The sequence below is a fragment of the Xyrauchen texanus genome, chromosome 11 (assembly GCF_025860055.1).
Source record: "Xyrauchen texanus isolate HMW12.3.18 chromosome 11, RBS_HiC_50CHRs, whole genome shotgun sequence".
Taxonomy (NCBI): domain Eukaryota; kingdom Metazoa; phylum Chordata; class Actinopteri; order Cypriniformes; family Catostomidae; genus Xyrauchen; species Xyrauchen texanus.
The window spans coordinates 11873825-11890737 of record NC_068286.1 but is presented as its reverse complement, the minus strand read 5'-3'; the positions used below and the strand labels follow the sequence as shown (position 1 = coordinate 11890737).

Genomic DNA, 16913 nt, shown 5'->3' with positions numbered 1-16913 from the left:
TATACCTGGAGATGCAGAAGAAGTAGGATCTGTTGAAGTAGAGGTAGGCACTGTTATTATTATGGAAGGTGTATTTGTAATTGTTTCAGGTGCAGTTGTACGTTGAGATACTGTAGATACAGTTGTTGGAGTTGTGGTTTCTTGAGTCACAACAGTAGTTGTGGGAGCTTCCATTGTGGGTGAAAGAGTCATTGTTGGAGCAATTGTAGCTGGAGATGCAGAAGGTTGGAGATTTTGAAGTTGAGGGAGACACTGTCATGGGAGTTTCAGTTATTGTGGGTTCAAGTGAAGTAGTTTGAGCTGTTGTTATACCCGGAGAAGAAGATGATGTAGGAGCTGTTGTAGTTGAGGGAGGCACTGTCATGCTTGTGTCAGGTGTAGATGTAGATGTTGCAGGTGCAGATGTACTTTGTGAAATTGTTGATATAGTTGTTGGAGTTGTTGTTTCTTTCGTTAAAACTGTGGTTGTGGGAGCTTCAGTTGTTGTGGGTGCAAGTGACGTGGTAAGATCTAATGTTGTACCAGGAGATTTAGAAGAAGTAGGAGCTGTAGTAGTAGAGGGAGGCAATGCTGTGGGAACATTAGTTGTTTGGGGTACTAGTGACGTAGTTGGAGCTGTTGTTGTACCTGGAGATTCAAATGAAGTAGGAGCTGTAGTAGATGAGGGAGGCACTGTCGTGCTTGTGGAAGGTGTAGGTGAGGTTGTTAGAGGTGCAGTTGTACTTTGTAAAATTGTAGATATAGTTATTGGAGTTGTTGATTCTTGAGTCACAAATTTGGTTGTGGGAGCTTCAGTTGTTGTGGGTGCAAGTGACGTAGTCTGAGCTGTTGTTGTATCTAGAGATCCAGATGAAGTAGGAGCTGTAGTAGTTGAAGGAGGCACTGTCATGCTTGTGGAAGGTGCAGATGTAGTTGTTGCTGATACGGTTGAATTTTGTGAAAATGTAGACAGAATTAATGGATTTGTTGTTTCTTGAGTAACAACTGTGGGTGTGGGAGCTTCAGTTGTTGTGGGTGCAAGTGACGTTGTTGGAGCTGTTGTTGTACCTGGAGATCCAGATGAAGTAGGAGCTGTAGTAGCTGAGGGAGGCACTGTCATGCTTGTGGAAGGTGTAGGTGTATTTGTTACTGGTGCAGTTGTACGTTGTGAAATTGTAGGTATAGTTATTGGAGTTGTTGTTTCTTGAGTAACAACTGTGGGTGTGGGAGCTTCAGTTGTTGTGGGTGCAAGTGACGTTGTTGGAGCTGTTGTTGTACCTGGAGATCCAGATGAAGTAGGAGCTGTAGTAGTTGAAGGAGGCACTGCTGTGGGAACATTAGTTGTTGTTGGTACTAGTGACGTAGTTGGAGCTTTTGTTGTACCTAGAGATTCAGATGAAATAGGAGCTGTAGTAGTTGAGGGAGGCACTGTCGTGCTTGTGGAAGGTGTAGGTGTAGTTGTTACAGGTGCAGTTGTACTTTGTGAAATTGTAGATATAGTTATTGGAGTTGTGGTTTCTTGAGTCACAACTGTGGTTGTGGGAGTTTCAGTTATTGTGGGTTCAAGTGAAGTAGTTTGAGCTGTTGTTATACCCGGAGAAGAAGATGATGTAGGAGCTGTTGTAGTTGAGGGAGGCACTGTCATGCTTGTGTCAGGTGTAGATGTAGATGTTGCAGATGTAGATGTACTTTGTGAAATTGTTGATATTGTTATTGGAGTTGTTGTTTCTTTCATTAAAACTGTGGTTGTGGGAGCTTCAGTTGTTGTGGGTGCAAGTGACGTGGTCTGAGCTGTTGTTGTATCTAGAGATCCAGATGAAGTAGGAGCTGTAGTAGTTGAAGGAGGCACTGTCATGCTTGTGGAAGGTGCAGATGTAGTTGTTGCTGATACGGTTGAACTTTGTGAAAATGTAGACTGAATTAGTGGATTTGAGGTTTCTTGAGTAACAACTGTTGGTGTGGGAGCTTCAGTTGTTGTGGATGCAAATGTCGTTGTTGGAGCTGTTGTTGTACCTGGAGATCCAGATGAAGTAGGAGCTGTAGTAGCTGAGGGAGGCACTGTCATGCTTGTGGAAGGTGTAGGTGTATTTGTTACTGGTGCAGTTGTACTTTGTGAAATTGTAGATGTAGTTATTGGAGTTGTTGTTTCTTGAGTCAAAACTGTGGTTGTGGGAGCTTCCGTTGTTGTGGGTGCAAGTGACGTAGTCTGAGCTGTTGTTGTACCTGGAGATCCAGATGAAGTAGGAGCTGTAGTAGTTGAAGGAGGCACTGTCATGCTTGTGGAAGGTGCAGATGTAGTTGTTGCTGATGCGGTTGAACTTTGTGAAAATGTAGACTGAATTATTGGATTTGTTGTTTCTTGAGTAACAACTGTGGTTGTGGGAGCTTCAGTTGTTGTGGGTGCAAGTGACGTAGTCTGAGCTGTTGTTGTACCTGGAGATCCAGATGAAGTAGGAGCTGTAGTAGTTGAGGGAGGCACTGTCATGATTGTGGAAGGTGTAGGTGTAGTTGTTACAGGTGCAGCTGTACTTTGTGAAATTGTAGATATAATTATTGGAGTTGGTGTTTCTTGAGTCACAACTGTGGTTGTTGGAGCTTCAGTTGTTGTGGGTGCAAGTGATGTTGTCTGAGCTGTTGTTGTACCTGGAGATCCAGATGAAGTAGGAGCTGTAGTACTTGAGGGAGGCACTGTCATGCTTGTGGAAGGTGTAGGTGTAGTTGTTACAGGTGCAGTTGTACTGTGTGAAATTGTAGATATAGTTATTGGAGTTGTTGTTTCTTGAGTCACAACTGTGGTTGTTGGAGCTTCAGTTGTTGTGGGTGCAAGTGACGTTGTCTGAGCTGTTGTTGTACCTGGAGATTCAGATGAAGTAGGAGCTGAAGTAGTTGAGGGAGGCACTGTCGTGCTTGTGGGAGGTGTAGGTGTAGTTGTTACAGGTGCAATTGTACTTTGTGAAAATGTAGACTGAATTAGTGGATTTGTTGTTTCTTGAGTCACAACTGTGGTTGTTGGAGCTTCAGTTGTTGTGGGTGCAAGTGACGTTGTCTGAGCTGTTGTTGTACCTGGAGATTCAGATGAAGTAGGAGCTGAAGTAGTTGAGGGAGGCACTGCCGTGCTTGTGGGAGGTGTAGGTGTAGTTGTTACAGGTGCAATTGTACTTTGTGAAATTGTAGATATAGTTATTGGAGTTGTTGTTTCTTGAGTCACAACTGTGGTTGTTGGAGCTTCAGTTGTTGTGGGTGCAAGTGACGTTGTCTGAGCTGTTGTTGTACCTGGAGATCCAGATGAAGTAGGAGCTGTAGTAGTTGAGGGAGGCACTGTCGTGCTTGTGGGAGGTGTAGGTGTAGTTGTTACAGGTGCAGTTGTACTTTGTGAAATTGTTGATATAGTTATCGGAGTTGTGGTTTCTTGAGTCTCAACAGTGGTTGTGGGAGCTTCCATTGTGGGTGAAAGAGTCATTGTTGGAGCAATTGTAGCTGGAGATGCAGAAGAAGTTGGAGATTTTGAAGTTGAGGGAGACACTGTCATGGGAGTTTCAGTTATTATGGGTTCAAGTGAAGTAGTTTGAGCTGTTGTTATACCCGGAGAAGAAGATGATGTAGGAGCTGTTGTAGTTGAGGGAGGCACTGTCATGCTTGTGTCAGGTGTAGATGTAGATGTTGCAGGTGTAGATGTACTTTGTGAAATTGTTGATATAGTTATTGGAGTTGTTGTTTCTTTCGTTAAAACTGTGGTTGTGGGAGCTTCAGTTGTTGTGGGTGCAAGTGACGTTGTCTGAGCTGTTGTTGTATCTAGAGATCCAGATGAAGTAGGAGCTGTAGTAGTTGAAGGAGGCACTGTCATGCTTGTGGAAGGTGCAGATGTAGTTGTTACTGATACGGTTGAACTTTGTGAAAATGTAGACTGAATTAGTGGATTTGTTGTTTCTTGAGTCACAACTGTGGTTGTTGGAGCTTCAGTTGTTGTGGGTGCAAGTGACGTTGTCAGAGCTGTTGTTGTACCTGGAGATCCAGATGAAGTAGGAGCTGTAGCAGTTGAGGGAGGCCCTGTCGTGCTTGTGGAAGGTGTAGGTGTAGTTGTTACAGGTGCAGTTGTACTTTGTGAAATTGTAGATATAGTTATTGGAGTTGTTGTTTCTTGAATCACAACTGTGGTTGTTGGAGCTTCAGTTGTTGTGGATGCAAGTGACGTTGTCTGAGCTGTTGTTGCACCTGGAGATCCAGATGAAGTAGGAGATTTTGCAGTTGAGGGAGGCACTGTCGTGCTTGTGGAAGGTGTAGCTGTAGTTGTTACAGGTGCAGTTGTACTTTGTGAAATTGTAGATATAGTTATTGGAGTTGTTGTTTCTTGAATCACAACTGTGGTTGTTGGAGCTGCAGTTGTTGTGGGTGCAAGTGACGTTGTCTGAGCTGTTGTTGTACCTGGAGATCCAGATGAAGTAGGAGCTGTAGCAGTTGAGGGAGGCACTGTCGTGCTTGTGGAAGGTGTAGGTGTAGTTGTTACAGGTGCAGTTGTACTTTGTGAAATTGTAGATATAGTTATTGGAGTTGTTGTTTCTTGAATCACAACTGTGGTTGTTGGAGCTTCAGTTGTTGTGGATGCAAGTGACGTTGTCTGAGCTGTTGTTGCACCTGGAGATCCAGATGAAGTAGGAGATTTTGCAGTTGAGGGAGGCACTGTCGTGCTTGTGGAAGGTGTAGCTGTAGTTGTTACAGGTGCAGTTGTACTTTGTGAAATTGTAGATATAGTTATTGGAGTTGTTGTTTCTTGAATCACAACTGTGGTTGTTGGAGCTGCAGTTGTTGTGGGTGCAAGTGACGTTGTCTGAGCTGTTGTTGTACCTGGAGATCCAGATGAAGTAGGAGCTGTAGTAGTTGAGGGAGGCACTGTCGTGCTTGTGGAAGGTGTAGGTGTAGTTGTTACAGGTGCAGTTGTACTTTGTGTAATTGTAGATATAGTTATTGGAGTTGTTGTTTCTTGAGTCACAACTGTGGTTGTTGGAGCTTCAGTTGTTGTGGGTGCAACTGAAGTTGTCTGAGCTGTTGTTGTACCTGGAGATTCAGATGAAGTAGGAGCTGTAGTAGTTGAGGGAGGCACTGTCATGCTTGTGGAAGGTGTAGGTGTAGTTGTTACAGGTGCAGTTGTACTTTGTGAAATTGTGGAATAATTTATTGGAGTTGTTGTTTCTTGAGTCACAACTGTGCTTGTTGGAGCTTCAGTTGTTGTTGGTGCAAGTGACGTTGTCTGAGCTGTTGTTGTACCTAGAGATTCAGAGGAAGTAGGAGCTGTAGTACTTGAGGGAGGCACTGTCGTGCTTGTGGAAGGTGTAGATGTAGTTGTTAGAGGTGCAGTTGTACTTTGTGAAATTGTAGATATAGTTATTCGAGTTGTTGTTTCTTGAGTCACAACTGTGGTTGTTGGAGCTTCAGTTGTTGTGGGTGCAAGTGACGTTGTTTGAGCTGTTGTTGTACCTGGAGATCCAGATGAAGTAGGAGCTGTAGTACTTGAGGGAGGCACTGTCGTGCTTGTGGAAGGTGTAGCTGTAGTTGTTACAGGTGCAGTTGTACTTTGTGAAATTGTAGATATAGTTATTGGAGTTGTTGTTTCTTGAATCACAACTGTGGTTGTTGGAGCTTCAGTTGTTGTGGGTGCAAGTGACGTTGTCTGAGCTGTTGTTGTACCTGGAGATCCAGATGAAGTAGGAGCTGTAGTAGTTGAGGGAGGCACTGTCATACTTGTGGAAGGTGTAGGTGTAGTTGTTACAGGTGCAGTTGTACTTTGTGAAATTGTAGATATAGTTATTGGAGTTGGTGTTTCTTGAGTCACAACTGTGGTTGTTGGAGCTTCAGTTGTTGTGGGTGCAAGTGACGTTGTCTGAGCTGTTGTTGTACCTGGAGATCCAGATGAAGTAGGAGCTGTAGTACTTGAGGGAGGCACTGTCGTGCTTGTGGAAGGTGTAGCTGTAGTTGTTACAGGTGCAGTTGTACTTTGTGAAATTGTAGATATAGTTATTGGAGTTGTTGTTTCTTGAATCACAACTGTGGTTGTTGGAGCTTCAGTTGTTGTGGGTGCAAGTGACATTGTCTGAGCTGTTGTTGTACCTGGAGATCCAGATGAAGTAGGAGCTGTAGTAGTTGAGGGAGGTACTGTCATGCTTGTGGAAGGTGTAAGTGTAGTTGTTACAGGTGCAGTTGTACTTTGTGAAATTGTTGATATAGTTATTGGAGTTGTTGTTTCTTGAGTCACAACTGTGGTTGTTGGAGCTTCAGTTGTTGTGGGTGCAAGTGACGTTGTCTGAGCTGTTGTTGTACCTGGAGATCCAGATGAAGTAGGAGCTGTAGTACTTGAGGGAGGCACTGTCGTGCTTGTGGAAGGTGTAGCTGTAGTTGTTACAGGTGCAGTTGTACTTTGTGAAATTGTAGATATAGTTATTGGAGTTGTTGTTTCTTGAATCACAACTGTGGTTGTTGGAGCTTCAGTTGTTGTGGGTGCAAGTGACGTTGTCTGAGCTGTTGTTGTACCTGGAGATCCAGATGAAGTAGGAGCTGTAGTAGTTGAGGGAGGCACTGTCATACCTGTGGAAGGTGTAGGTGTAGTTGTAACAGGTGCAGTTGTACTTTGTGAAATTGTAGATATAGTTATTGGAGTTGGTGTTTCTTGAGTCACAACTGTGGTTGTTGGAGCTTCAGTTGTTGTGGGGGCAAGTGACGTTGTCTGAGCTGTTGTTGTACCTGGAGATCCAGATGAAGTAGGAGCTGTAGTACTTGAGGGAGGCACTGTCGTGCTTGTGGAAGGTGTAGCTGTAGTTGTTACAGGTGCAGTTGTACTTTGTGAAATTGTAGATATAGTTATTGGAGTTGTTGTTTCTTGAATCACAACTGTGGTTGTTGGAGCTTCAGTTGTTGTGGGTGCAAGTGACATTGTCTGAGCTGTTGTTGTACCTGGAGATCCAGATGAAGTAGGAGCTGTAGTAGTTGAGGGAGGTACTGTCATGCTTGTGGAAGGTGTAAGTGTAGTTGTTACAGGTGCAGTTGTACTTTGTGAAATTGTTGATATAGTTATTGGAGTTGTTGTTTCTTGAGTCACAACTGTGGTTGTTGGAGCTTCAGTTGTTGTGGGTGCAAGTGACGTTGTCTGAGCTGTTGTTGTACCTGGAGATCCAGATGAAGTAGGAGCTGTAGTACTTGAGGGAGGCACTGTCGTGCTTGTGGAAGGTGTAGGTGTAGTTGTTACAGGTGCAGTTGTACTTTGTGAAATTGTAGATATAGTTATTGGAGTTGTTGTTTCTTGAATCACAACTGTGGTTGTTGGAGCTTCAGTTGTTGTGGGTGCAAGTGACGTTGTCTGAGCTGTTGTTGTACCTGGAGATGAAGTAGGAGCTGTAGTAGTTGAGGGAGGTACTGTCATGCTTGTGGAAGGTGTAGGTGTAGTTGTTACAGGTGCAGTTGTACTTTGTGAAATTGTAGATATAGTTATTGGAGTTGTTGTTTCTTGAATCACAACTGTGGTTGTTGGAGCTTCAGTTGTTGTGGGTGCAAGTGACGTTGTCTGAGCTGTTGTTGTACCTGGAGATGAAGAAGGAGCTGTAGTAGTTGAGGGAGGTACTGTCATGCTTGTGGAAGGTGTAGGTGTAGTTGTTACAGGTGCAGTTGTACTTTGTGACATTGTTGATATAGTTATTGGAGTTGTTGTTTCTTGAGTCACAACTGTGGTTGTTGGAGCTTCAGTTGTTGTGGGTGCAAGTGACGTTGTCTGAGCTGTTGTTGCACCTGGAGATCCAGATGAAGTAGGAGCTGTAGTCGTTGAGGGAGGCACTGTCGTGCTTGTGGAAGGTGTAGGTGTAGTTGTTAAAGGTGCAATTGTACTTTGTGAAATTGTAGATATAGTTATAGGAGTTGTTGTTTCTTGAGTCACAACTGTGGTTGTTGGAGCTTCATTTGTTGTGGGTGCAAGTGACGTTGTCTGAGCTGTTGTTGTACCTGGAGATCCAGATGAAGTAGGAGCTGTAGTACTTGAGGGAGGCACTGTCGTGCTTGTGGAAGGTGTAGGTGTAGTTGTTACAGGTGCAGTTGTACTTTGTGAAATTGTAGATATAGTTATTGGAGTTGTTGTTTCTTGAGTCACAGCTGTGGTTGTTGGAGCTTCAGTTGTTGTGGGTGCAAGTGAAGTTGTTTGAGCTGTTGTTGTACCTGGAGATCCAGATGAAGTAGGAGCTGTAGTACTTGAGGGAGGCACTGTCGTGCTTGTGGAAGGTGTAGGTGTAGTTGTTACAGGTGCAGTTGTACTTTGTGAAATTGTAGATATAGTTATTGGAGTTGTTGTTTCTTGAGTCACAACTGTGGTTGTTGGAGCTTCAGTTGTTGTGGGTGCAAGTGACGTTGTCTGAGCTGTTGTTGTACCTGGAGATCCAGATGAAGTTGGAGCTGTAGTACTTGAGGGAGGCACTGTTGTGCTTGTGGAAGGTGTAGGTGTAGTTGTTACAGGTGCAGTTGTACTTTGTGAAATTGTAGATAGAGTTACTGGAGTTGTTGTTTCTTGAGTCACAACTGTGGTTGTTGGAGCTTCAGTTGTTGTGGGTGCAAGTGAAGTTGTCTGAGCTGTTGTTGTACCTGGAGATTCAGATGAAGTAGGAGCTGTAGTACTTGAGGGAGGCACTGTCATGCTTGTGGAAGGTGTAGGTGTAGTTGTTACTGGTGCAGTTGTACTTTGTGAAATTGTTGAATAAGTTACTGGAGTTGTTGTTTCTTGAGTCACAACTGTGGTTGTTGGAGCTTCAGTTGTTGTTGGTGCAAGTGACGTTGTCTGAGCTGTTGTTGTACCTAGAGATTCAGAGGAAGTAGGAGCTGTAGTAGTTGAGGGAGGCACTGTCGTGCTTGTGGAAGGTGTAGATGTAGTTGTTAGAGGTGCAGTTGTACTTTGTGAAATTGTAGATATAGTTATTGGAGTTGTTGTTTCTTGAGTCACAGCTGTGGTTGTTGGAGCTTCAGTTGTTGTGGGTGCAAGTGACGTTGTTTGAGCTGTTGTTGTACCTGGAGATGCAGATGAAGTAGGAGCTGTAGTACTTGAGGGAGGCACTGTCGTGCTTGTGGAAGGTGTAGCTGTAGTTGTTACAGGTGCAGTTGTACTTTGTGAAATTGTAGATATAGTTATTGGAGTTGTTGTTTCTTGAATCACAACTGTGGTTGTTGGAGCTTCAGTTGTTGTGGGTGCAAGTGACGTTGTCTGAGCTGTTGTTGTACCTGGAGATCCAGATGAAGTTGGAGCTGTAGTAGTTGAGGGAGGCACTGTCATGCTTGTGGAAGGTGTAGGTGTAGTTGTTACAGGTGCAGTTGTACTTTGTGAAATTGTTGATATAGTTATTGGAGTTGTTGTTTCTTGAGTCACAACTGTGGTTGTTGGAGCTTCAGTTGTTGTGGGTGCAAGTGATGTTGTCTGAGCTGTTGTTGTACCTGGAGATCCCGATGAAGTAGGAGCTGTAGTACTTGAGGGAGGCACTGTCGTACTTGTGGAAGGTGTAGGTGTAGTTGTTACAGGTGCAGTTGTACTTTGTGAAATTGTAGATATAGTTATTGGAGTTGTTGTTTCTTGAGTCACAACTGTGGTTGTTGGAGCTGCAGTTGTTATGGGTGCAAGTGACATTGTCTGAGCTGTTGTTGTACCTGGAGATCCAGATGAAGTAGGAGCTGTAGTACTTGAGGGAAGCACTGTCATGCTTGTGGAAGGTGTAGGTGTAGTTGTTACAGGTGCAGTTGTACTTTGTGAAATTGTTGAATAAGTTATTGGAGTTGTTGTTTCTTGAGTCACAACTGTGGTTGTTGGAGCTTCAGTTGTTGTTGGTGCAAGTGACGTTGTTTGAGCTGTTGTTGTACCTAGAGATTCAGAGGAAGTAGGAGCTGTAGTAGTTGAGGTAGGCACTGTCGTGCTTGTGGAAGGTGTAGATGTAGTTGTTAGAGGTGCAGTTGTACTTTGTGAAATTGTAGATATAGTTATTGGAGTTGTTGTTTCTTGAGTCACAACTGTGGTTGTTGGAGCTTCAGTTGTTGTGGGTGCAAGTGACGTTGTCTGAGCTGTTGTTGTACCTGGAGATCCCGATGAAGTAGGAGCTGTAGTAGTTGAGGGAGGCACTGTCGTGCTTGTGGAAGGTGTAGCTGTAGTTGTTACAGGTGCAGTTGTACTTTGTGAAATTGTAGATATAGTTATTGGAGTTGTTGTTTCTTGAGTCACAGCTGTGGTTGTTGGAGCTTCAGTTGTTGTGTGTGCAAGTGACGTTGTCTGAGCTGTTGTTGTACCTGGAGATCCAGATGAAGTAGGAGCTGTAGTACTTGAGGGAGGCACTGTCGTGCTTGTGGAAGGTGTAGGTGTAGTTGTTACAGGTGCAGTTGTACTTTGTGAAATTGTAGATATAGTTATTGGAGTTGTTGTTTCTTGAGTCACAACTGTGGTTGTTGGAGCTGCAGTTGTTGTGGGTGCAAGTGACATTGTCTGAGCTGTTGTTGTACCTGGAGATCCAGATGAAGTAGGAGCTGTAGTACTTGAGGGAGGCACTGTCATGCTTGTGGAAGGTGTAGGTGTAGTTGTTACAGGTGCAGTTGTACTTTGTGAAATTGTAGATATAGTTATTGGAGTTGTTGTTTCTTGAGTCACAACTGTGGTTGTTGGAGCTTCAGTTGTTGTGGGTGCAAGTGACGTTGTCTGAGCTGTTGTTGTACCTGGAGATCCAGATGAAGTAGGAGCTGTAGTAGTTGAGGGAGGCACTGTCGTGCTTGTGGAAGGTGTAGCTGTAGTTGTTACAGGTGCAGTTGTACTTTGTGAAATTGTAGATATAGTTATTGGAGTTGTTGTTTCTTGAATCACAACTGTGGTTTTTGGAGCTTCAGTTGTTGTGGTTGCAAGTGACGTTGTCTGAGCTGTTGTTGTACCTGGAGATCCAGATGAAGTAGGAGCTGTAGTAGTTGAGGGAGGCACTGTCATGCTTGTGGAAGGTGTAGGTGTAGTTGTTACAGGTGCAGTTGTACTTTGTGAAATTGTTGATATAGTTATTGGAGTTGTTGTTTCTTGAGTCACAACTGTGGTTGTTGGAGCTTCAGTTGTTGTGGGTGCAAGTGACGTTGTCTGAGCTGTTGTTGTACCTGGAGATCCAGATGAAGTAGGAGCTGTAGTACTTGAGGGAGGCACTGTCGTGCTTGTGGAAGGTGTAGGTGTAGTTGTTACAGGTGCAGTTGTACTTTGTGAAATTGTAGATATAGTTATTGGAGTTGTTGTTTCTTGAGTCACAACTGTGGTTGTTGGAGCTGCAGTTGTTGTGGGTGCAAGTGACATTTTCTGAGCTGTTGTTGTACCTGGAGATCCAGATGAAGTAGGAGCTGTAGTACTTGAGGGAAGCACTGTCATGCTTGTGGAAGGTGTAGGTGTAGTTGTTACAGGTGCAGTTGTACTTTGTGAAATTGTAGATATAGTTATTGGAGTTGTTGTTTCTTGAGTCACAACTGTGGTTGTTGGAGCTTCAGTTGTTGTGAGTGCAAGTGATGTTGTCTGAGCTGTTGTTGTACCTGGAGATCCAGATGAAGTAGGAGCTGTAGTACTTGAGGGAGGCACTGTCGTGCTTGTGGAAGGTGTAGGTGTAGTTGTTACAGGTGCATTTGTACTTTGTGAAATTGTAGATATAGTTATTGGAGTTGTTGTTTCTTGAGTCACAACTGTGGTTGTTGGAGCTTCAGTTGTTGTGGGTGCAAGTGACGTTGTCTGAGCTGTTGTTGTACCTGGAGATCCAGATGAAGTAGGAGCTGTAGTACTTAAGGGAAGCACTGTCATGCTTGTGGACGGTGTAGGTGTAGTTGTTACAGGTGCAGTTGTACTTTGTGAAATTGTAGATATAGTTGTTGACGTTACAGTTGTGGTTGTGGGAGCTTGAGTTATTGTCTGAGTAAGTATCGATGTGGTTGGAGCTGAATTGCCGGTGGTGGATTGTTGGGATGCAGTTGATGGAAAAGGAGTTGTTGACCTGACATAACAAAAAGCCAAATTTATCCTTTTGTAAATTTTACAGTTACATGATCTCACAACAGAACAGTGAACAAAATCTTAATATACATAAAAAACGTTGCTGCACATGAATGGGAATGAAAGCAATCAAATATAATCTGACTTACATTGCTCCAGTTGCAGAAAGAATGGCACAGCACAACCATACTGTTAAGAGAAACAGCATGGATGTTGTTTATAAATGTGTATTATTTTGAATCTTGTGGTTTTGTGATATTTCGGTCTTTTCATGCCTCTTTGGACCACACAAGTATATAATTAAATGTACTGTATATGTGTAATATATAGATCTATGTACTCCTACTTTTATGTACTTACAGAGGGTGAGGTTAATTTTCCTTGTGCCATCATGCTTAGAAAGAAAGTAACTGTGAAAAGAGAAGAGGTTCAGTTATTGTTTTCATCCAGACATAGCACAAAATTACCCTACTAAAAGTTACATTTCTTTCTGTGGACAAGAATTTGAACCTTTGTCTTTACTGATTTTCATAATATAAATTACATAAACTGTGTCAATGTAATGCAATTTTCTTAAAATGTTTAATGCAAAATACACTTTAAAATGTTTTGAAAAGTGTATCAATGACAAATTTGGTTCATCCACAATTAACATTCATGCTCTGTTGATATTAACTTGTTTGAGGCCCAGAGAATGCAATGATGAGCTTGTGAAAATAATTATACTCATCTCAAATGATCTTTTCTAAATTAGGCATGTGCTTTTAGAAAAGTGACCGTTATCCATAACATTAATATTGTTTCTGTTTGGGGTCAATTTGACCAGTTTTAGAAATATACACTAAATTAACACACGCACACACACACACACACACACACACACACACACACACACACACACACACACACACACACACACACACAAATAAAAAACAACTACAGCTGATATGAGTGTACCTCTATAAAATATATATCAATCGAGAATAGCATGTTTATTAGTCATCATAGCTAATTATTATTATTATTATTATTGCAATAATAATAATAACAATAATAAATAATAATAATTATTATAATATAGATTATCAAAATCTACTGTATGATGAAAGCAATGTCCAGTGAGCCATAAGAATCCTGCAATTTCCAGTAAAATTAAATCTCCCATTCTGACCAATCTTGTTGTCTATACCCCTACTACCCAAACTATCAGGGTTGGTTTTAATAATAGGTGGAGTTGATTGTAACACAAATTAAGTAACATGGTATGAGAGGCCATGCCGTATTGTGAATTTACAGGTGAAGGATGTTGTTAGGCACGACAAGAGGTGGAGTGCCTGCAACAACTTCAGCCATGACTATATTCCCATTATTGCATGGCCTCATGTGCCTTTTTGCTTTTATAAAATGGTAAATAAAAATACTGATGTTAAAATGTCATTTTTTTTAAGTAAAATAATTAAATGCCATCCTTCCGTTAGAAGAAATACAGTAGTCCCTAAAAGTGAACAGCAACAGACCCAGATAGCACACACATACATCTCTGATATGTCTGCTTAAGAGAGTTTCATCTAGAATGCTTCACATTCTAATTAATATCTCCTAAAAATCTTAAAAACATCAGATTCACAAGCATTCTAAATCATAAACATATCAAGATATCTGCTGAATGTCTTTTTGACATCCAAGAGAAAATGGCTTATAGATGTATTGCAGTATTGCCTAAAAAATGCATCTTCCAGATTTAAAAACACAAATTAAATGCATGGGAAATGTATGCTTTCAGGTTAATGTTCCCTGATAGTAAACTTACATCACCCAGAGTCTTTTATATGTGTGGAAGTAACAAGACATCTTCATCTGGAAGATGTCTTTTTAGGTTGTTTGCACATCAGCAATACATCTTTAATATTTTCTTTTGGATGTCAGATGTCTTTGAGATGTTTATGATTTCTAAAGTATCTAATTATGCTCTTTTAAATGTGTTTAACATATGTTTGTAATGCTTTCCAGATAAAAGGCTCTCAAACATACAAGCATTACAGGGAGCAGAATTGCAGCTTGCTGAATAATGCTCATTCCTGATACAAATGCAGAAAATAAGTCATGAAAAATATTACTTTGTGACCATTTGAGTCTTTTAGGCTTATTTGTTTAAGGATAGCAGAAATAGCACTTGTAAAAGCATAGGGCTTTTTACTTTTTCTCAAGAATAATCCGGGGAAGGAATTAAAACACTGCAGATATAAAGATGCATCAAACTCACATAGAGTGTAAATATGAGCAATTAATCTGCAAAATATCTGTAAAAACTACACTTTAAGAGGTATACTTATTATTACTTTTACATATATTTATATATGTTTATATTTATGTATGTACATATTCTGGCCAACGTTGTTTCATTTATTTATTTTTTTCATAAACAAATAGTTATGTGAGTAATTGATATGAAATTTTAGGCATTGTCATCAGTGTCCTGCTGTGTAACACTTTCTTCATCTAACATCTACCAAAATGTTATGATGTTTTATAGCTATATACAGTACATATATAATATATTATTATTATACTTTTTGTTTCCACAACCTCATATAAACTAAGCCAATAGTATTTGCACTACTAGATAAAAGTTGAAAGGTGATTAAGATCTTCAAAAACTATGAAGAAATGCTGATTTCTCACAGCAATTAAACATGCACACTTTCCCTTCGTGTACATTTTAACCTAATATCTGTAGCCTATGTTGGGGAAAATTTTTCAGAAGTGTTTTTTGTCTGATCAACAAAGTGCTTATTTTAGCGCTTTCTCACAAAAAAAATACACTCATCACATTTACAGTGGTTTTCTATGTTTTAAAGTTATGACCATTTTTACACTGGTGGGGCCTGCATGACTAGCTTTCAATATATATTAGAAAGAAAAAAAATGTAAACAAATAATTTGGTATTTGAGTCGGAAAATGAAATCAATGTGCCGGTGTGTTATGGTGTGGTGTGTTGCTGGCCGGGTTTGGAGGGCCGCTCTGGGCAAGAAATTCCAGGGCCACTTTTAAGTCCGAGTCCACCCCTGGCTATGCTTATCAAAAGAGGTCCAACATAGCATTACACTGTAATATGTGTCCTGTAAATTTAGGCCTATCACATATTCGCAGACACTTTTTTATCCTCGGAAACGGCGAACAATGACTTTCCAATATATCAATAGAATTTGTTAAATGTCCATTTGACTCTGATAAACTGTGTAAGATGCCACAAAGAAACTTTAATTTCATGTAGTCTATTGGAAGAGTGATTCGAGACTCTAGTTCATTTTAGTTTTGCTTATTTGTTTGTTTATTTGTTTTTTCGTTTGTTTGTTTTTTGTACTTTAATGACGCTTTTGAGAAACTGACTGTAGATACTTATGTGCGACTAACTTTCTCCTTACAGCTTCGGGAACTTCCGTTTTAACGCTCATGTAAGCTAATCAAATGTACTTGTTCACAATAGCGTAATACCACCACAATTCTTGTCATAAATGCCTATACCGCATTGTAGCCAATGATATGGCTCATAATAAATCATTAGCCGATTTGTGAATGCAGGTGATGTTGGAGGCCTACTACTTGCCAATTGTTCAAGAAAGTTGTATGGCTTTTCCTATCAAGGTGCCCATCGGGAAAAGGGCTCTAACTAAATACCAGGGGAAATAAGTGTGAAATAAATAAATAAATAAATGCATTCATATTTATATATGCCGAATTCCTATTTACTTAGAGCGGCATGGCTAACATTTGCTTTTTACGCAGAAAAATATTTTAAATATACTGGTGCCCAAATGATTTGCATGTAGACCTACGCCATCAATTAGTATGATAGTCCTACTTTTTTCTATAATTAGGCTATTATTATTGTTAAGCAAATTAAGTAATCTTACCCTTAATTTTCAAAATGCATTAATATCATATTGTTTCTTTTCTTATCATTTTTTTTTTTTTTTTTTTTTTTTTTTTTTTGTCATTTGATTTTGTTTTTATAAACTGGAAAATAATGGGAAATATTCGTTGTTGTACAATGAATGATGAAGGCTCTTGTCGTTAATTACGAAGAGATTGAGTAGCCTAGTCTAGCATTTAAGGAGCTACTTAGTCCTTCAAATCTTTTCTCAGTTACATTTAGGCCTACTGCATGTATTTTGAATGAATGAATTAATAAATTATTAGCCTATTGCAGTTGATGTCGATAACCATGTTCGCATAATACTCATCGACATTAAAATGTATTTGTCTATTGTATACATGTTTGAACTCACGCAGTAAAAATAACTAAATAAACAACAGTTGTTTAAAAAGTGATATAACTGAATGATCCTCCTACTATTTAATGTATTTAGAGGTATAAACGCAGTGCAATACATATGAAGAAATACATGCAATTGGCTCAATATGCTCATTAATAGCTATTTAAATGCTGCACTGTCAGTCTTAAAATAGGCTACTAAAACCATAATTTTCCTATTCCTCAATACAGGCTAGATTTAATAAATAAAAATAAATTCGTCATATATGACCTACCTTCTCTCGCTCTTCAAAGTCATAACCATTTAGGCTACGCCAAAAGATAGTATAGTCCTTGGAATGATCTATACGAACTATTTCAGAGTTAACAGACTGACAAGGGCAAAAAAATGTGCCATTATATATTCAAGGTGTGTTGACGTCTGTAAGGTGTGGTAACAGATGTAATTTGGTGACGAATCTCTGTTGCGCGCAATACGTCAGATTGACGGTAATATTCACTGTTAATTATAAAGGGTAAAAATGCAATGCCAATTAAACATGAATGCCAAGAATTCAATTCAGTGAGGATGACTGTGTAGGTGAAGGCGCTAGTCCGGAAAAGTTGGAAATAAATTAACAGCTTCGAAATTCTAATCATAGAAACGTTCTTAAAAT

The 16913-nt window shown here is 40.5% G+C and overlaps 1 protein-coding gene across 2 annotated transcripts; it reads right to left on the bottom strand.

The window, feature by feature from the left end:
* Positions 1–62: 62 nt before the first annotated feature.
* LOC127651555 (mucin-2-like) lies at positions 63–16610 on the bottom strand. Of its 2 annotated transcripts, XM_052137449.1 has the most exons (5): positions 16533–16610; positions 12341–12390; positions 12130–12169; positions 11740–11981; positions 63–2622 (listed from the first exon to the last, which is right to left on the bottom strand). In XM_052137449.1, the coding sequence occupies exons 1-5, from the start codon at positions 16559–16561 to the stop codon at positions 86–88; spliced, it is 2898 nt and encodes a 965-aa protein (XP_051993409.1). In that variant the 5' UTR covers positions 16562–16610; the 3' UTR covers positions 63–85. The 2 variants fall into 2 exon arrangements, with proteins under 2 accessions (XP_051993409.1, XP_051993408.1); XM_052137448.1 differs by lacking the exons at positions 11740–11981; positions 12130–12169; positions 12341–12390; positions 16533–16610 and adding an exon at positions 5452–6167.
* Between the last annotated feature and the right edge of the window lie 303 nt (positions 16611–16913).

Bases quoted from the DNA above. Each gene is read 5' to 3' on its own strand.
- LOC127651555 (XM_052137448.1), bottom strand. From the start codon at position 6,133: ATGACAGTACCTCCCTCAACTACTACAGCTCCTACTTCATCTGGATCT. The intron at 2,623-5,451 runs GTACAACAACAG...CTGGATCTCCAG, and splicing joins TACTTCATCTGGATCTCCAG to GTACAACAACAGCTCAGACA.